The sequence below is a fragment of the Podarcis raffonei genome, chromosome 4 (genome assembly GCF_027172205.1).
Source record: "Podarcis raffonei isolate rPodRaf1 chromosome 4, rPodRaf1.pri, whole genome shotgun sequence".
NCBI lineage: Eukaryota > Metazoa > Chordata > Lepidosauria > Squamata > Lacertidae > Podarcis > Podarcis raffonei.
Window position 1 is genome coordinate 74,114,818 of NC_070605.1, and position 21,192 is coordinate 74,136,009.

Here is a 21,192-nt window from a genome sequence, read left to right on the forward strand (position 1 = left end):
AATCAACAGTCACTAAAATAAATAAGTAAGACACATGTAACTTTTGCATATCTGGATAGGCTTGCCTAAACAAAAGTGTTTTGAGGTTTGCATGCATAAGGTATGCTAAATTTTGCAAATATTCAAGCACAGTGAGCAGAACCATAGCAGAAACAATGGGCGGCGGGGGGGGGGGGGAGACACAGCTGTCCATCCAAAATGCAGTTTAAAGCATAAGAAAAGAGAGAAGGAGAGGCCTTCAAGTTGCCCAGTGACACTTGGGCAGCAGATGCAGAGTAGGCCCACAAGCCACGCTCTTCTCCACTATGTTGAGATGAAATATATTTGCATTTAAATTACAGAAAGTTTTTATACATTTCATATATAGATAGAAAGTTATAGATATGTCTCCTTTTGTCCTGTTTCCTCAGGTGGATGTGTTTCCTCCTTTTCAGGCGACATGATAAGCTGCCACTTATTTCTTTTTCCATTTTCCTTTTTGTGGCTGGTCCTTGTGGTTCTTCCTCTTCAATTATGGAAAGTTTGCAAAGAGTGACTCTGTGTTGGCTTAGCACAGGGGTAGTCAACCATTTCATACCTACCACCCACTAATGCATCTTTCTTGATGGTAAAATTTCCTTACAGCCCACCAGTGCTCAATGGAAGGGGGATTCAGCTTGTGCCGTAGAACCCCCTACTGCCTACCTAGAATCTTGAAACACCCACTAGTGGGTGGTAGGGACCAGGTTGACAACCCCTGGCTTAGTGGAATGATATAACCCAGGAAGTGAAACAATAACTGTAAGAGAATACACTCCCCCCCCCTTTGCTGTTGCCAGTGGAAGCAGAACTTGATTAGTGGCAGATTGGCTGAGCTGTTTATAATTCAACACACAGTTCTTCCAGGCAGTTGCCTGGAATTGTTGTCTAGCTCAGCATACAGTAGTGTCGGTATTAACATCCCTTCGTTTGTTGCTGACTCCTGCCAAATCTTTCTTTAGGAAGATAATCTGTGCTTTTAAGTGGGTGGCCCTCCCTGTAGCATACCACAGTTTGAACGTCCCTGTCTATCTGTAGACCTTTGCATCTGCCCTAGTTTTATCTGACTTCCTGTTTGCCCCTATTCTCTGCCAAAATGTGTGTTCTAGACATTGGCAGTATGGGCTTGACTTGTCAGGCAAATATTCTTGCTTGTCTGCCGTTCTCATGGGTTAGTCACACTTTCCGCTCTCCCCTCATGTGTGTGAAGTTTCAGACATAAACAGGTAGTGGTCCATGAGAGAGGTAACGACTCTTTGTGTACAACGCTGACTTTAAAATATACTGTGGGGCTATGATAATATGAACAACAGTCTATGGCTTAGATCCTTAGGTGAGCAAACTAAAGGAAGTTCATGTAAATTGAGGGACACCTTTTTCATCCTGAGATGTGCATTTCCTTATCAGCAACTTTCTGAAGGTGGCATGCCAGGGGCTGGCAGGGCTGGAATCAAAAGTGGGAGGACCAATGGAAGTGGGTCTTACTTTTGTACAGTTCCAAAATGTCAAAGGTTTCTCTACACATTCACCTACATCTCCATCATCTGTCCAGGCAAGCAGAAGGCATTTATCCGAGTTCAAGGACACATTCCAGCTATTGAGGATGCAGGAGGCAGTCTTGAGACTCTAGCAACATGTAATAATAGTGGTGTGGCAACAGCAGAGTAATAGGAATCTGTTATGAGCAGTGAAAGCTTATCCATGTGGGCAGATGGGATGCTGCCCCACTAACCTCTACCTTCAGCCAGCCCTCACTTGCTGCCTTTCATACCTGCAATCAGTTCAGGGAGTGGCAATGGCTGTTAGCTTCTTCCTCCTTAGTCCCAGGGATGCGGGTGGCGCTGTGGTCTAGACCACTGAGCTTCTTGCGCTTGCCAATCGGAGGGTCGGTGGTTCAAATCCTCGCGACGGGGTGAGCTCCCGTTCCTCTGTCCCAGATTCTGCCAACCTAGCAGTTCAAAAGCATGCCAGTGCAAGGAGATGAATAGGTACCGCTGTGTCAGAAAGGTAAATGCCATTTCTGTGCACTCTGGTTTCTGTCACAGTGTTCCATTGCACCAAAAGCAGTTTAGTCATGCTGGCCACATGACCCAGAAAGCAGCCTGTGGACAAACACTGGTTCCCTCGGCCTGAAAAATGAGATGAGTGCCATACCCCATAGTCGCCTTTGACTGGACTTAACTGTCCAGGGGTCCTTTTCCTTTACCTTAACTTAGTCTCAGTATTGCCCTTGTGTCGGGGTTGGGGTGGGGAGAATGGGGACAAAACTAGAATTAGTTGGTTCTGCCTGTCTTTGGCTCTGGTTCTTCCCGATTTGGTCTCCCTGCCTCACCCTTACCCATTCTCTTGAGTACTGCCATCACTGGCTATGAGATGTGTCTCTATTTTCACCCGTGTATAGGATTAACTGTTTCCTAAACAACCATTGGTTTTAGAGGTACACTGAAGAGTTCCTGCACTGTGATGTATGTACAGGATTTGCTCAAACCTCAGAAATTTGGTTTGTGAAACTTGTTGTTTGTTTGTGTGTGTGTGTGTAAATATATTACACACACCATCCTAAGGAAGACTTACCTCTTTTCAAACAGCATGTCTTTCTACAGTGTGATACATTCTAGTCACTTCAGGATGTCCCAACTCTGCAGTTCTCAACAGAAGAAAGAGAATAATCACACTGTGCCCCCCCCCAACTAAAAAAACCCATTTGATCTGGCAACTGTACCTTGGAGCTAAGTGCTGCAACTATTCTGTAGGAGGAATTCAATTTAGAAATAAAATCCACAGAAGTTTAAAATAAATTAAATATAAAATCAATATCTCAGTACAGCCGCTTCTGCGCTGCTGGTTTGATGTTAAATTCAATTCCTGCCTTTTCATTCACACAGTTTTAGATTTTGTAATGTCAAGGGTTTCTGTACAAGGGGCCCATGATGTAAGGGGCTGATATGTGCTTGGGAACAGAGGAACTAGGCAGACAAGTTTTGAAATGTCACACAAAGCACTTTGATTTGAAGCATCCAGAAGTTATTTGTTTAATTTGTGGGACATTATTGCAGTCAAACCAACAATTCGCGTTTTCCAGATAGGCACACGAAGAAGCTGAGGGTCACGGAGCTTTCCTGTAAATTTGCTAGAGAAAATTCTTTGAAATGACTTCCTTTGTCTGTCTTGGCAAGAAGCTGTAACACTTCCTTCCTGCCTGGGCACTCTCCTCTTTCTTTATCATGCTTTCAAGCCGACCACATGGTAATGTCTGAGCTCTGAAGCTCAGACACCATTTCTGAAGTTGCATTTTGTACTTTAGTAACTTAGATAGAAATTATAAACCTGCCTTCATTTTGCTACTGCAATTGCTGCTTTCATGCCTAGATTATGTAAGTAAATATTACTTTTATTTCTTCACAAAACAATTTGTGCATTACTGTATTTTTGTGGGGGGAGGAAGAAAAAGGGTAATACCAGGAAAATCCAGTCTACAGTACTTTAAAGCATCCTGGATTATTGTTCCTAGAAGGTTAAATCTTTTTTTTTTTATAAAATATTTTATTAAGATTTTACAAAAACATAGGTTTACAAAATACAAAAAAGACATATAAAAGGAAAAAGATACATAAAAAAGAAAAAGAAAAATACAAAAAAAGAATAGATAAAAAAGAATTAAAAACAAATCCATTTTTGTTACTTTAAACTCATTAGCTTGTTTCCTTGACCTCCTCACACCTCCCCTTTTTGTATTCCCATTTAAATAATCAAATCAGCAAATCCTTACCCTCTTTCGTTTATCTTAGCTCTATATCATAACATATTATAACTCTATATTTTCACCCATTATCAATTCATTTTTGCATATTCTTATTAACTTTGTTGCTAATGCCACTTATTTTCAATCCAACATCATTTTAACATTCATTAATTTTACAGTGTTTCTGCAGATAGTCTTTAAATTTCTTCCAATCTTCTTCCACCAACTCTTCTCCCAGGTCTCGGATTCTGCCAGTCATTTCCGCCAATTCCATATAGTCCATCACCTTCATCTGCCACTCTTCCAGGGTGGGTAAATCTTGTGTCTTCCAATACTTTGCAATAAGTATTCTTGCTGCTGTTGTTGCATACCCTAGAAGGTTAAATCAACCTTTTCTTAGCTTCCAGGTTTAACCTGCAAAGGATGGTACTCTCCTGATCTCACTAATGTGAGCAATGAAGGATAATAACTAAAGTTACTAAACAATATATTCACTTCTACTGTCAAAATCCATTCCTACATTATTGTGTTGTCTCTGTTGCTCTGCCCTTAGCATAAACATATTATTGCTATGATGTAGGCAGTTCTTAGCATCTAGAGAAAGTGTTGCCAATGTGGAGCCCCCAGAAGTTGTGGACTACAACTCCCATCATCCCTGTGCATTGGCCATGCTCAGTGTTGTAGTCCCAACAGTATCTTGGAAGCTCTGCATTAGCTACTCTGGGTTTGGCTCAACCACAGGGAATATTCTTCGGATTTTCTTCATAGCCAGGATGCATCCTTGACAGCATCTGTTCTATTAAAAGTGGCAGGCCAGGACTTGCTCTGTGTAGTTTATGGTCTCATTCCATGGCAAGTCACAAAGTCACGAGAACTTCCAGTCGGTCAGTTGGCACCTGCTATTTCTTAACAGCCCTCATTTTACTAGCCAAAAAATTGCTGCCACTCTATATAAGGTTTCCTCTCCTAAGCCAGCCTTTAGTTATTGTTCATCATGATTTCCCTGTATTATTTAATCCCATGAATCACTTAAAAACAACAACAACACTTTCCCTGTTTCCACCAAACTACTAAAATAATCATGGGGAGGGTCCTGCTGTCAGCTGTGGAACTTGCACTTCAGTGAATAGATACAGAATTGCCTGCCTTGTTAAAAAGAGGTCTTGTATATTGAGCAGCTGCATGGGAAAGATGGCTGGGATCCAGGTAATCTTTGGCTGCTTTTGCTGAGGTTTTAGTCTCTTTCCTTTCACTCTTAGTTTAATTCTTGGTCCATTGTCTACTTAATTGCAAAACATTACAAGATGAGACTAAACCCCCATGTCTTTGAAATTTTGGGCCTTTTTGGGTTGAGATGTACCAGGTAGGATTTTGACCGAGGTGAACTTGTGGAGTATTCTCCAGCCCCCACAAAGCATTCTCCAGCCCTCATAAAGCAAGTCATATTGACTGCTGTTAAAGTGCCCTCCCAGGATGTACATGAAATCTTAAGTTCTTTTCTTTCAGTGTTCACACAGATACTACATTAATCTGCAAAGCTTTAAAGACATGGAGCGCTTATGTGATAACATCTTAATTCAGACATTCTTTTCATACCTTTGCAGTTCGGATTTAGAAATTCCTTCCACAGACAAAGCTTCACCCATACGTATAATAGCTGTCATGTGTCAAAATAATAATTACATAAATCACACTGAGTTTGTATAGGGTTATGTTGTTATTAGGAAAGCATTAGAAGCACACAACCATGCCTAATAAACAAGGGAAATGTTGGAAGCCCTGTCAGTTTATGTTTTCTTGAAAGCCAAAGTTGCCTTAGCTTGCTGTGAAAAAACAAATCAGCTTGCATGAAAAGAGAGAGGGAGAATAGCTTGGGGGAGGCTTGCAAAGGTACTTTTAAGAGATCATCTTGTAAAACATAATGATGAAATCTTGAGCAGCAAGAAAAACATGCCTTTCCCCTGAATCATACTAGAGACTATTTCCCTCTGGTGTATCTTAAAGTTATATTATTCATGATATTTTGTAATTGATACTTGAAAATGATGTAAAACTCAAGGGCAGATTTAGTCCTAAGATTTAGTAGCATCCAAATAAGTTAAAAACCCTTCCTAGTAATAATCCCCTTAGAAAATCAAAACAGTTTATTTCAGCCAATAAATCAAAATCTATGTTTTTGGCCCCAGAAAAGAAATCCTTATTAAATTAGTTAAAGAAAAACAAGATACAACCTGGAAGCTGTTGTTAGCACAGAATGAGGTTGCTAGGTTCGTGAGTCCTGAAAATGCTGCGTTGGCTGCCAGTGAGTTCCTGGGCCCAATTCAAGGAGGTCTGTCTGCCTATCTATGTGTCTGTCTGTCTGTCTGTCTGTCTGTCTATCTATCTATCTATCTATCTATCTATCTATCTATCATCTATCTATCATCTATCATCTATCATCTATCTATCATCTATCTATCATCTATCTATCTATCATCTATCTATCTATCTATCTATCATCTATCTATCTATCTATCATCTGTCTATCTATCTATCTGATTTATACTCTGTCCAATCTCCTTAAAGTGATCCACACTTTAAAAACAAAAAAGCAAAACAAAAGCATTCTAAACAGTCAAAACTTCCTAAAAACATCTAAAAACTGTTACACTTAAAAACACCATCCAATGATCTTGAGGTTGCCAAGAATGATAATCTTCAGCCACCAGGTGTTTGTGTAAACAAGAACATTTTTTTCCTGAAAGTGAATGATGGAGACATTAGCGTAGACCACCAGTACTAGCGTACAAAGCCAAAGCAGGTTGGGACCAAAATAATCTGAAGAACACTTCTCCCCAGTATCAACCATCTCAGCTTCCTGTGATCAGTGAGGGAGGCCACCACTAGGTGCTGCCAGGTTGACACTGAGCAATGGCAGAGCCTTCTTGGGAGCAGTTCCCTGTTTGTGGAATGCTGTTGCATCTGTCTCCCTCATCATGAACTTCCAGGAGGAATTTAAAAACACCCAGGTATTTGATGGCTCAGATATACTATTCTTAGTAACCAAAACAGGAAATGAGACCCTTGATATTCTGGCTGATGCTGTTAGGTCCTGTTGATGCCTGAGTGGATATGGGGACAGAGTTGGCATGTGGGTTTGTTGCAAGGTTTGGTCCCTGTGTTTGTGTTTTTGGTGCATGGGTTGTTGCTGCTTTTTGGGGCACATTTTAAGCTATTTCTGCACTGTAGCAGAGTTGCAGCACACATAGAGAAGTTCTTGCTGTACGTATGGGAATTTAAATGTGTTATTTCAAGTTTGTGTGTATCCTGAGAAAGTTGCTGCAAACCTATTGAGTAATGTGTGGCGTCAAAAGGAACAGCTGGAAAATCCACTAACTAAAAAAAGTCCTTGACCTGCTCTGATACACCAACATATGGTATATAAAATTGCCTCTAGGCACTTGCAAGTATAGGTAGGCATGCACAATTGACTGCTTAAGTATTAAATATCTGTCTTGACTATGCATTTCTAGGCTTCTGGCAGTTCATTTTTGAGCCGCAACATGTTCCAGTAGTATTGCCCCCTTCTTTGGGGTTTTTTCTTTTCCTCTGGAGCAAGAAAAATACAGTCTTTTAAGTGCACTCAGCTGAATGAAGTACTAGAAACAAGTAGATGTAGAGCAATCTTAGTTTTAGAGGACTCAGTAGATTTCCGCAATATTGAAACTCGGGAAAAGCTACTTATGGCAGAGAAGCTGCCTGGTAAAATTGCTTGAAGAATCCCTAAAGCCGTGTGTGATGGAAAATATAACCAATGGCTGCAACAGCTTGGGTTTTCTTCCCCATAGCTTTCAAGATAATCTGAAAAATTCTGCAGTTTCAGACTGTGTCTAGGAGATTGGTGGGATGCTGAAGTGTGATATATGACATAGCATGAATTAGTACCCTCAAAATGCAGCAGCTGTGAGCTTATTAGGCCTGTGTATGTTAAGGAGGGCCCACTGCATGCTGTAAGGACCCCCATTTTTGGCCGTTCGGTTACATAGGGATGTGGGAGGATGCCCTTTACCAAATCAGACCACATATGCTCAGCACTGCCCACAATAACTGCCAGTGACTCTCCTAATATCATATCGAGAGTAAAATAAATAACAATAGTGCCGGGATGGTGTAGTGGTCAAAATGTATTAGTGTGCACCATCTGGTGTAAATAAGCCAGTTAATAAGTCGAGCAATGTCCTTTGGAAAACCTCTAAGCAATTGAGACTAGGTTTAGTTGATACCACATGCAACACTCTTCTAAAACTGTTCTATAACTTTCAAACTTGCAGTATGAAATCATTATCCATCACAGCGTTGGGTTTTTATTTGGTGAATTATCTACACTTCTCTGAAAACGTATAATAAATTAATTCGGATGACCAATGGCATTCCGTTGAATTACGTTCTGTGCTATCAAATCCTTCTTGCTTTGTGCACATGTTTGAATCACAATTTGCTGCGCCTTAATTTTTAACTTCATCGTTATCAGCTGGATTCATTCATTTTGTATGGGGACTGCAGATTTTAATTTCACACTAAGGTCATTTGATTCCCCAGCTGCAGTTGCCATTTCATCATCGTCTTCTCTTTTTTGCTTGCTTGCTTTTGAAGTTGCACATACTGTGAGCTTCTTCATGCTTTAACTTGGTGCTCTTGTACTATGTTTGATTTCTGAATCACATGAACTACATTTTTTTTATTCTTTGTGAAACTTTTAAGAGCTTTCAAATCATTGTGAATAGTGTTACCAGGTGTCCTGAGCTGGCTTGGAAGTCTCCAGGTTTGCCTGGTCCCCTGCATGTGGCAAGGGAAAGCGTTGAATCTCCAGGTGGCCAAGAGTGCCTTAGAAATATTATTATTATTATTATTATTATTATTATTATTATTATTATTATTACTGTGCGCGCAGCTTGCAAGCATAGATGGTGGGCTCATCTACAATTCTGCTTATCACACTGCTTTGGGAAAACCCACTCTTTATCACTGAATTGGAGCAAATGTTAATTGGGTTTTCTGCATGGATTCAGGGGTACAGAGTGGGTCTTCCTGGGGAAAGCAGCGGGGCAAATGGAAAACTGCTCAGATCAGACCCATGCCTAGCAAGTACATGCAATGCATGTAATGTCTTTCATTCTACAGTTGTGTGATGTGTGCTGATATTGCCATTGGCTATAAACAATTAAAATCTATTGATTGATAGTATGCACAGGAGAAGCAGACAGCCTGTTGGGCCCATGCTTTCCAGGCACGGGACAAGTGAAGTGTGGACGAACCCTTTTCAGAGGGTATTTCCATGTCCTTTTCCTTCTCCCCTTTCCCAATTAACCTCCATCGCCAGGACTTGGTGGTGGGAGGGAGCGGAGGAGAAGAAAAATAATTGGGCTGGGCTCAAGAGGGTTATGAGTGTGCATAAACCTCTAACCATGACACTACACTGGAATTTAATGTGAATATTTTGTTAAAAATAGCATTGACAATGGCTCAGTACTGGACTGGGCCCCTGGTGTCTAGGGAGGGAAAGCTTGACCTTTTCCCCTTGCCACTGTCCTGACAAAAACTGCCCTCCTTTCACATGGATGCCAATAAGAACTTACCAACCAGAAATAATCAGTGTTGTGGGGTGGTGGCAGGGTGAAAGAATTTCCACTGGAATCACAGTAAGGAGGAAAGTGCTCATTTCCCCCTTCCTGCCTACTGTGGTTCTGATCCTGCTTCAATAACTATATTTGTTTGAAAAATGTGCATGTTAAATGCAGTAACATTTAGTGACACACGTTGATTAGCCCTTATGACATTTCCCAAACAAAGAAAAGCTGAGGCAGAGGTACTGTATTTTTCGCCCTATAGGACGCACTTTTCCCCCTCCAAAAATGAAGGGGAAATGTGTGTGCGTCCTATGGGGCGAATACAGGCTTTTGCTGTAGCCTGGTGAGCGATAGGGGTCGGTGTGCACCGACCCCTCTCCAGGCTTCAGAAAGCTCTGCGCAGCCCTAGGGAGCCCGGCGCGAAGCCGCGCCGGGCTCCCGAAGGTTGCGCAGAGCTGCCTGCGCTCCCGGGCTCCGCGCAGCTTCGCGCAACCCTCCGGAGCCCGCGCCGGGCTCCCGAAGGTTGCGCAAGCTCCCAGAGCGATGCCGAAGCTGCATGCAGCTGAGCGCAGCTTCGGCATCACTCTGGGACCTGTTCTGGGGGCTGGGGTCGGGGGAAGCTCGGGCTTCCCCCACCCCCAGCCGCGCAAGCTCCCAGAGCGATGCCGAAGCTGCACTCAGCTTCGGCATCGCTCTGGCTCCTGTTCTGGGGGCTGGGGTCGGGGGAAGCTTGGGCTTCCCCCACCCCCAGCCGCGCAAGCTTCCAGAGCGATGCCGAAGCTCCGCTCAGCTTCGGCATCGCTCTGGGACCCGTTCTGGGGGCTGGGGTCGGGGGAAACTCGGGCTTCCCCTGCCCCAGCCCCGCGCTTGGGTGGGGTGGGGGCGAAATAAACATTTTTTCCTTTATTCCCCCCCCCCAATCTAGGTGCGTCCTATGGGCCGGTGCGTCCTATAGGGCGAAAAATACGGTAGATATCTTCGGGCAGCATATTATTCCAAAGAGCTAGAATTGGGCCCTGCTTCACACCGCAGCAGATTTAACTACTTTGATGAAAGGAAGTCAAAGCAGGTGCTCCTTTGAAGTTCTTAAAATCTCATGCTGGAACATGCAGTCCCTGGACTATGCTGTGCTCAGGCTGCATAGAGGTTCAAAGGATTAAACCAATATTTCAAATAGTACCCGAAGCTAACTGCAAATTCCTTGCAGCTCACCTAGACTGGAATACACCTGTTCCTATCTCCCTATTCTTCTTAAGGGGTGAGTTGCTGTGCTTTGCACCAGCTGTAGCTTCTGTCTTCGCCATCCAAGACAGGAGAGCACAATGCAGTAATCAATCCTCTTGGTTACAAAAGAATTGCTGTGCATAAGGGAAGTCACAATCTACAACCTTCCCCAAGCTGATAACCTCCATATATCTTAGCCTGCAGGTCTCGTCAGCCCCTGCCAGCATGGCAGTACTGCCAGAGAATATGGGAGTTCTGCTTTAGCAACCTCTTTAAGGATGAAAGCTCAACACCCAGGCAGTTTGCTGCTAATTTTATTGACAGTTAATTTTGTTATTTGGAGCTTGGTGATTTTTTACATGACTCTTCAATTGGTGGTCTTAATGGCATAGTGAAGAGGGGTGGTTTTTTAAATTTTGATTTTAGTGTATGATCACTTTAAGTGTATGGCTGTATTTTATAGTGTTGCATTTCCCTCCCTTGTCTGGTGGATGAAAAGTGAATTAGGACTTTAGAGAATAATAATAATAAAACGATAAAACATCAAACATTAAAAACTTCCCTAAACAGGGCTGCCTTCAGATGTCTTCTAAAAGTCAGATAGTTGTTTATTTCCTTGACATCTGATGGGAGGGCGTTCCCCAGGGCAGGCGCCACTACCAAGAAGGGCCTCTGCCTGGTTCCCTGTAATCTCACTTCTCGCAGTGAGGGAACCTCCAGAAGGCCCTTGGAGCTGGACCTCAGTGTCACAGCTGAACGATGGGGGTGGAGACACTCCTTCAGGTCACCAACGTTTTTAGGCCTGTGGACACATTTAGATTTTTGAGTAAGTACCATGGGCACTACCTACTCTGGTCACTTATCTTCCCTCTCCCTAGATCGGTCCGCCTTGCAAGACACAAAAAGAGAATGTGCATGCGTGTGTGCGTGCATGTACACACACACAGCTTTTCCAAGCAACCTGAGTAAAAGTCAGATCCAGGAGAATTAATCTGATCCTCTGAAAGCACATAGGCCTAGAGCTGAAAGAGGAAGTCCTCCTTCCAACTTCCTCCTTTAGATCTATGTACTTCTTAAGAGAGAAAATAATCATGCTCACCATCTCATGACCAATGGGACGGTGAGGGTACGTTTGTCTCAGAGGCCTTACTTTGCTCTAAGACAGGCATGTCCAAAGTCTTGCCGCTTGGTTTAATCCTGCCCCTGTGGTAGTTTATTTCCTGGGGTAAAATCCCCCAAAAGGATTCACGCATGTTCACTTCATCAAATCTGTCCCTCTTTGAAAAATGTTTGGGCACCCCTGCTCTAAGGGAACAGCTGGAGGGCACCCTTCGTTGCATTGTTGTTCACCTGGGCACCATGTTGATGACCTCTTCTATATGATAATGATGATGCTACCATCAGGTTGGAGAAAGCTAATCTACAAATTAGGTGAAGCAGGTAAAAAAGTTCTTCCCTACCACTGGTGGGAAACTGGTGGCAATTTGATAGGAACCAAAGTTCAAGACTAGATACCTGACAGCGTGCAATGGGAAATGCCTTCATGAGGAATCAGAAAGCTATCTGTGGGAAAGGATAGTGGAAGAGATAATGCTTTCTGGGTAAGAAAATGTGCGCATGATGTTATGAGGGCCAAAAGTTTACTGTCTTAATAGGAAGCACCTGGCAGCTGTACTTTCTCTAGAAGGTCAGTATAATGTTTAGCACATATTTTTTTTGAAAAAATGAGTGCAGATTTCAACAAAATAAATCCGGCAGGATTTTCCAAATTTGAAGAGCAAAACCTAGCTTTTAATTTGTCTTTCTTGAGATCTATTCTTCCACCTCCACCCCCCACCCCTGATATGTGGGTTATTGCTAACAGCAGCTAAATGTAAAAATCTGGGCACAGACTCAAGAGACAGAAATCCAGAAGTAATTCTTGTAATTTTAGCAATCAGAGCAAAATAGGATTATAGGTTTTATTCAGTGTTTTCAGATCCTTGGTGACTGCCATGTATGATTACTGGTAGGTAAGCATGCAGTAATTCTCATGCAAATCTAGGCTATCTGGAATCCACAGCAATTTTGATGTGGCATTAAGGATCACAAAGCAAATTTAGCCACCTGCTGTGTCTGGCACAACAGGTGCCCAAAATTTAGTGGATATTCTGGACATCTCTGAAATGTAAGGGGCGGGGGGAATGGTCTGTCTGTATGTTGTTGGAAAGAGGTGTTTTATGAGATATGTCTATGAATTGTACTACAATTTGATATATGAGAAAATTAGAACATACAAAGAGCCCTTCTGAATCAGATCAGAAGCCAATTCAGTCCAGCATCCTGCTCTCAGATCATAGATGCCCACATCCCATAGATGCCCACATCCCATAGATGCCCATGGGAAGGCCATAAGCACCAAAGCAGTCTCCCTATTAGCAGATCCCTAACAACTGGTAATCAGAGACATAGTGCATCTGATTCTGGAGGTAAGATAGCCATCATGACTAGGAGTCCCTTGATAGCCTCATCCTTCGTTAATTTGTCAAGTCACCCTTTAAAGCTGTGGGTGGCCAACACTACATATTCCAAGTCTCATTTGGGATCATTCCTTCTATGCTTGGTAGCCTCATCCACATTGTCAAGGACTTGCTTCTCCAGAGAGGAGAATTCCAGCAGAACAAGGATGAGGATGGGATGGAAAACCTCTGTCTGAGGACCCAAGCCTATGTTTGCTTTTCCTGTTTGCGGTTGTTGTCGTCAAGACAATGGCACCACAATGGCTTGAAATTTGGATCTGAAAGCACATGCACAAAGGCTATCTTGGTCATTTACAGTGCATATATGTATAATGCTTGCTTGTTTATGTTGCGGGTAAACTTAATTTTATGCTGCACAAAAAAGAAAGCTCCCTGTTTCTTCCTCTTCCACAAGAACCTCTGAGGCCAATCTCATGTTCTTTGCAAGGGGCCCTGAAACCCCAAGCTAGTTTTTTTCAGCAGCCATAGCTGACTTGCAGAGAGGGAGAGGAAGAACTGGAAACTTTCCTTCTATGAATTTGCTTAATTTATCTTAGGATCCAGACCATAAGCTGTAAAGTATAGTCCGCTGTATGAAGTGCTAGAAACAAGTAGATACAGAATCATTTAAGTTTTAGTAGATTTTAGGAGTATTCAAAATGTATATAGCTGCTTTTTGCAGATAGCTACCTAGTAAAATTTCTTGAAGAATCTCTTGCACCAGACATTGTGTGTGTGCGCGTGCGAGAGAGAGATATAGAAAACATAAACTATGAACAAAACAGTGATATACAATGAACAGACTCTGTCTCTTTCCCCCCTGCCCAACTTTTAGTTGAGTTATGGCACACATTAAAAAGTAATCTGAAGAATTCTGTGCTGTTTCAGTCTCTGTCCAGGAAATTGGTTGGACTTCAAGGAATGATATATGTAGCATAAAGTCTTATCCTCAAAATACAGCAGCAGTGGTTTGTTGCTATTGGGCTGCAGGCATATATTGTATGTCAGTGGGCCCATGGCTCAGGGTAAAAGCCTAGATTCAATCCCTGTGATATTTTCCAAGTAGTGCATCCCAAGAGAAGGTCTCTGCCTGATTCCTTGGAAAGCTGATGTGAATTAAGAATAGTGGAGTGGTGTCATCTAGATACTGTTGGTCTACTCTACATCTTCAATTAGCTTCAGCTAGCATGGCCAATGGTTAGGGATGATGGGAGCTGTTAATCTAGCAACATCAAGAGGGTACCATGTTGGTTGCCCCTGGATTAGATGTACCAGTGGTAAGGCTCAGCAGAAGCCGCTGAGGATGCACACGTGTCTAAACACTACCCTGGAGATCCTCAGGTTGCCAGGTACGTTTGGGTTTGGTAGAAGGACACATATACAGGTCTGAGGTCCCAACTCTGTGGCAGCATAAATTCAGAGACCAGTATCAATGGTTAAAGCATCGGGGGATAGCAAGTGGATGTCGGAGGATGGAGAACAAGCAGACAGTGGGGATGGTGAACCCTTCACCCTGCCATTTGTTGCTGGGATGCAGCTCACATCATCCCTTCTGACGGGGGTTCCTTGGGAATTGGACCTTCCAACAACATCTGAAGGTCCACAGCTTCTGCATCCCTGATCTAGGTGCATGTGCTTGCAGATCCAAATATATATATATTTGTCCCATCCTCAAATGATACAACTGCTTGTATATCAAGGCAAGGAATCATAAGAAAAAGAATTTGTGGCACAACTGCCAATACATTTACATCCTACCCCTCCATGTACATTGCTTTATTTGAATGTCTTTAAATGGCTATGGTTTGCTTTTTTGTTCGATTTTCCTCTCGTCTCATTTGGTTAAAAAGAAGAAAGCATGCTTTTAAAAAAAAGTAGGCTATGAGATAGACGGCAGTAATTTTTCTTGTGTGAAAAGTAGTCAGATGTAACCATTTAATTAATCTTTAGCTCCATACAGCCACCTCTCTCACATTTGAAAATGGTGTTTAATAATTGCATTATTTTAGTCATAATTTTGTGAAAAGATAAAGCAGATTACCATTTGGAAGCCAGGAAGTGACCTGTGAGATAAGGAAATGTAAGGACTTTCTACTTAAAAATCACTACATGTTTCAACTGAATAAAAAAGCGCAAAAACTGTACTTAGCAATAAAAAGGCATAAAAAGATGAAGCTGCTTAATGATTAAATCAGGTGACGAGCAACTTTATTCTCATTAAAATTACTTGAAGTTTATGTAATTAATTCAAATTATGAGAAACAAATTAGTGTCACATTATTATAATTTGACATACACTACTTAGATGCCAATACCCACACGCACATAATTAAAATACATTTTCTATAGTTAAAATGATGCATGCCATTTTTATATAGCTTTCCTCTTAAAACTAAATTAATCAAACGTCAGAGGCCTGAAGGCTATAAATTTTTATTCTTTGTCATGAAAGGCAAATATCCTAGGATCACTTTATGGTCTAAAAATACATAAAGGTCTCTCAGAGTGGAATATAATCAATGAAACAAAAGGCAGCAGGATTCAATATGATCATCTTTCCAGACTTTATCTGTTTGGTCCAGTCACTCCTCATAAGCCCTGTACAAATTTTAAAAACATATCTCTCTTGCAACATGGTGACGAGGCCTTTGTACAACACCAGACCCTCCAAGTGTCCCTATTTTCCAGGGACATCCCTGATTTAGAGAAGCCGTCTCGGTTTCTGATTTGATCCTGGAATGTCCCACTTTTCCTTAGGATGTCCCTATTTTCATTGGAGAAATATTGGAGGGTATGGAGTTATCTGACCCCCGAGCCATCTGAAGGCAGCCCTGTACAGAGGTTTTTTTAATGTTTAATGTTTGATTATGTTTTTTATATATGTTGGAAGCTGCCCAGAGTGGCTGGGGCAACCGAAAAAGATGTGTGGGGTATAAACAGTAACATTATCATTATGGAATGGGACATCCCTATTTTCACTGGAGAAATGTTGGAGGGTATGCAGCACACCTTTTAACTCCCCTTGCTTCCCCCCCATTTCACATTCCTCCATCTTCTGCAGCATGTGAAAGAAACTAGTCTATGTTTGGGAAGACACCAAATCAAGAAATAATCTGACATGTGGAAGGGTAGATCAGAGCTGGGGAAACTTTGGCGCTCCAGATGTTGCTGAACTATGACTTTGCGTCAGCTCCAGCAAGAATGGTCAATGACCAAGGATGACAGGAGCTGTAGTTCAGTAGCCTTTGGAGGACCAGAGGTTCCCCACAGCTGGGGTGGAGAAACATATTTCAATCCAGGCAAATCTTTCAGAGGTCTTGGATAAATGTGGTGCAGCAGAAGAAACAGAAACTGATGATGATAGCTTGGAAAACTAAAGTGATTAAATTTCATGTACTATTCCTTGAGTCTAGGTCTCCCCCACAATTTTTCTCAGCTCTTTTAATGGAAATGAGTGCTTTATGTCTGCTTGACATTGTAGAGACCTACAAATTTCAAGAATGTATAATAATTTGTGTACTATAATGCTGATGGCTAATTCCATTTTTATAGGTTTTTTTGCCTTTTCTGCATAAACTGGCAAAACCAAAGAGACAGTTTGGCAGTTCTAGAATCCTTCTGTTGAGGAACACTGGTAAACCTAGTACATGCCTTGGTGACATCTAAATGAAATCCCCGAGTTACTGCATTCCAAATTACTGCCACAATCCAGCACAAGTTTGCTAAGGCTAAGCCCCTTGAAATCAGTGGTACTTTAGATGAGTCTGATTCCCAGGACATTGTTTTCAATGGCTACATTTTGCTCACTTGTAGTTTTTAGAGAGATTTGATGGACTGTAGATGTATGAATGACTCTTGCATCTGTAAAACTCTGTGAAGAAGTCATGTATCCTCCTCCTCTTTAGATTTAATGTGAAATGTGCATTGCCTTCTTATTCAGCATTTTTAGAAAATATAAGTGATACCTCATCAAGTCAAACCCAGAGTAAACCAGTTGAAACCAATGGATTTTAGCTACTACATTGATTTCAGTGAGTTTACTCTGGTTAACAATGGATATTAGGTGATTAATAATACTTTGGGTCTGAAAGTTACTATGTGTATCTGTGGCTGATTAATTAATTTAGAATTTCAGCAAGAAAGTGATGTTTCTTCAATTATCTTTTCTTGTTGTTTCAGGTTGGGTTTTCCCATGATGATTATGAGCTGCATCATTGGAATGTGCTATCTCCTTGTTGCTCACGTTGTATTGGGTTGGACCTAAGAATGTATATATTGATTATATATACTGAAGACCAAAAGACATTTTTCATTCTTTTCCAGCCTCTGTTGCATTATTACAAGGCTGTATGAAAACAAAAAGCTTTTATTTGGGGGGCGGGGGGAGTGGAATCATTCATGCTGCTACTCCTGTCCAGCTTTCTGTTATGAACATGGGAATTCATCTGATGCCTATATGGAATTTCTCCACTTGGAAATGATGCCCACATTCATTTCAGTTGAGAGAACCAATTTCTGTGCACATTATTTTTTTTTTGTGTGTGTGTGTGTGTGTGTGTGTGAATTGCCTACCTCTGCTGAAATATTGACAGGGACCATTGTGAATGCAAGAGAGATATGTGCTCATATCTAATGCACAGGAAGCTCTGGGCCACAGCTGTATTTAATAACTGGCAGCTAAACAGCTGAGACACAAAATCAAAAACATCTCATAATACACATTTTGATGGGCTGTACCATTTTAGATTAAAGGTGGAAGAATTGTGTGAATGCCTAAAAGAATAGAAGCTAGTGTGTCAAGAGAAAAAGCGAAGAGTTAGATCCTTACTTATTAGTTTTATATATGAAGAAGCATTCAAATGTGAATCCCCCCCTGCAGTCTAAAATTGTATAGCAGAGGAAAAAAATGCACCATATGACCCATTAGATAATGTGCGTCATTGTGGGCTTATGTTCTTTGACCAGCTTATAGAGCAGAATATTGTGATTTAAGATGCACAAATGGTCTTATGGTGGAACCAAATTTCTTTAGGTTCACTTTTCAGCTCGAAAGTAGTGATTTTGCTGAGGATGAGTCCTCCCAGATCTTTAATCCTATTATTATTATTATTATTATTATTATTATTATTATTATGAGAAGCTTGCCTGATACTCCTCAGAGGTCCTTTGCTTTGCTCCCACTTCAGTGGACTTTTTAAGGAAACAACTCCTGGTAGGATTCAACAGAGTTGTTTCATGTGCAGAACAATGTCAGCTCATGCAATGAGATTCCAGCCCCTCCTTCCTCCCATGCCTTCTAAATCTGTTCTGGAGAGTTAGGGGAACCCCCCAGAACAGTTTTAAGGGGTGAACAGGAGGAGTAGAAGGGGGAAAGTGCCATTGCATGAGTGGATCTTGTTCTCCATGCACATAAACCACTTGAGTTCCCCCCAGTTTCATTCTTACTTGAGACCACACAATGGGCACAATGACATCAGAATACCAGGTAGTTAATCAGATTTGACTATTTGCTGTAACCAATAATAGTATTAAATAAAGACAATTAAATAAAGACAATTATCGCCCAAGAAGGTAGAACCCCAAACCAGTAGGTTCAAATGAAGAGGATATTGTTACTAAACTTTTTTTAAAAAAAACCAGAGTCTCTGTTAGTATGAGTTCTTTGGATACTGGAACAGACTTCCTCAGAAAATGGTACACTTGGCTCCATTGTAAGTTTTTAAGCAGTGGTTTTAACAATGAGATTTGAACATATGTCCTGCATCAGCAGATGGTTGGACCTTTGCTGTCCTGTCCAACTCTGTGAGTCTTTGAAAATGAACACTTTTACAGCCCCTTAGCAATGATTCACCAGAAACTGCAGAAAGAGGGAGACTTCTTTCAATTCCGATAATGATCCTTGTGAAAGTGGTGTCCCTTTTTAGCTCAGCCCTAATTAATATCCAAATAAATGCTTTTTGAGATATGAGTATTCACAAGGGACTATATTTTTATCCTAAAATTATGTTTGCTATGGTCTGCATGTACTCACAGATGAAAATCTCACTTGCTATGTTCAGTAGTTTTTCTTTTGGTTGTCAATTTGCCTGTCGATATATTCTCTAATTGTATGAAAGCACCTGATATTCAGCCAGTGTTTGCTTTAGTAGATAAGTAAATAGGCAAACTGCATAATGAATGATACATCATTGTCTGTGTTTTAAAATAAACACATCCAAAGGAAGATTTGGAGTGGAAACAATAATCCCTTTTAATCTGCCTCATGGTTATCTGCAACTAAGTATTTTCATGGGAAATATTATCATTCGACACTTAGACGGGTTTATATAAATTAAATGAGGATAAATTAGTCTGTTAGGTAAATTTCAGAACTGTTTACCTGTGTGGGGGATACAGTGATTTCAGTATTTTTGGTAGTAGTCAAGGATATGTACATACTTGCTTTTGGTGTTGCTAATCAGTGCTGTTGAAGAACAGCAGTAGGGCAGAATCATTTCCCACTATCTGAGTGCAATCTTATGGGTAATGTGATTGCAAATATAGAACCAGGGCAGCTATAGAGAGAATGAGTGCATCTGGAATAAAAGAACATCTTCTTGTAAGTACTTCCCAATATTTGGAAAAGCTTGTCATCTCCTTTTCTAACTGCCACAATTCAAAGAAGGAGTAAGCTGCCAATCCTGAGATAAGCTGCTGTTCTTTTTTGTAATACCACAATAAAACAGTATTCAGCATGTGTAGTTTTGTCCTACATACACCTAGTCCTCCTTTGGACTGTGCCCAGAGGCTTTTAAACAGCTGTATGATAGGGAGAAATCGAGGGGACGCAGGTGGCGCTGTGGTCCAAACCGCTGAGCCTCTTGGACTTGCCAAGTGGAAGGTCAGCACTTCAAATCTGCATGACGAGGTGAGCTCCCATTGCTCTGTCCCATCTCCTGCCAACCTAGCAGTTTGAAAGCATGCCAGTGCAAGTAGATAAATAGGTACCGCTGTGGTGGGAAGCTAAATGGCGTTTCTGTGCGCTACTCTGGTTTCTGTCACAGTGTTCCGTTGCACCAGAAGCAGTTTAGTCATGCTGGCCACATGACCCAGAAAGCTGTCTGTGGACAAATGCCGGCTCCCTTGACCTGAAAGCGAGATGAGTGCTGCAACCCCATAGTCACCTTTGACAGGATTTAACCGTCCAGAGGCCATTTACCTTTTTCACCTTTACCAAGGGAGAAATCCAAAGTATGCAGCGTTTCCTATTACTGTGGCACCCTGAGATGAAAAACTCTATGTATGAAGAGTAAAGAACTAGCAAACGTAATTTCTTTTAATAAGGATTCTACTGCAATCTGTTGGTTATTAAATCATTTTTAAAAAGAGATACTACCTCAACAGCGAAATTATGAATTGTCTATGCTTTGGTATCTTTTACTATCATGCCGTGACAAACACACACACAATGGCTGCTTGAAGAAATCAAGTAGATTACTGTCTGTTAAGGCCATTGATTATGGGAGGGGTAGCCAGCATGGTCCTCACCAGATGTTTTGTTTTACAGCCACCATCAGCTCCAGCCGCCAGTTCTCAGGTGTGATGGAAGTTGTAGTCTGAAATATCTGTGAGACACCATGCTGGCTTGGGTCTCCATTCAGATTTTGAACTTGTTCCTTGCATTTATTTCTCTGATTGGTTGAGACAGCAAGTTACCACCTCTTCCCTTCCATTAAAAATAGCTTGCTGGAACTGACAACCTCCAAAATATTTTATTTTTAATTGTGGGAGGTTTTACTTGTTCCATGTAATTAGAGGGACCAAAATTTACTGGTTTGCAGCATCACTTGAATGGAGTTCAGCTTGGGATGCTGGTGGATAGAGAGATGAGAAGCATTTTCACTGATTTTTATTTCCATATGCCACTCCTGCCCCCCAGTATCACCTCCCATTGTTCTGGAGTGTCCCTCAGCCTTCAGAAGCAGATTTATTTCAGTGAGGTAATAGAGGGCTGCAAGGGGCAGGGGAATAAATGAAACTAGCCTACTCCCCAGTTCTGCCAGTGGGGTTCCTTTACTGTAGAAGCCTTTTGCAGATGAAAGGAACTCTTTTGGTTGTGGAAAGC

The 21,192-nt window shown here is 41.6% G+C and overlaps 1 protein-coding gene across 1 annotated transcript in view; it reads left to right on the forward strand.

Moving 5' to 3' along the window:
- Window positions 1–19,981, forward strand: part of OCA2 (OCA2 melanosomal transmembrane protein) — a 128,267-nt gene extending 108,286 nt beyond the window's left edge. Inside the window, exon 23 of the mRNA XM_053384111.1 lies at window positions 17,268–19,981. Coding sequence (XP_053240086.1) covers window positions 17,268–17,352 — 85 coding nt within the window. The 3' untranslated portion in view covers window positions 17,353–19,981. The remainder of the gene's footprint in view (window positions 1–17,267) is intronic.
- The last annotated feature ends 1,211 nt before the right edge of the window (window positions 19,982–21,192 follow it).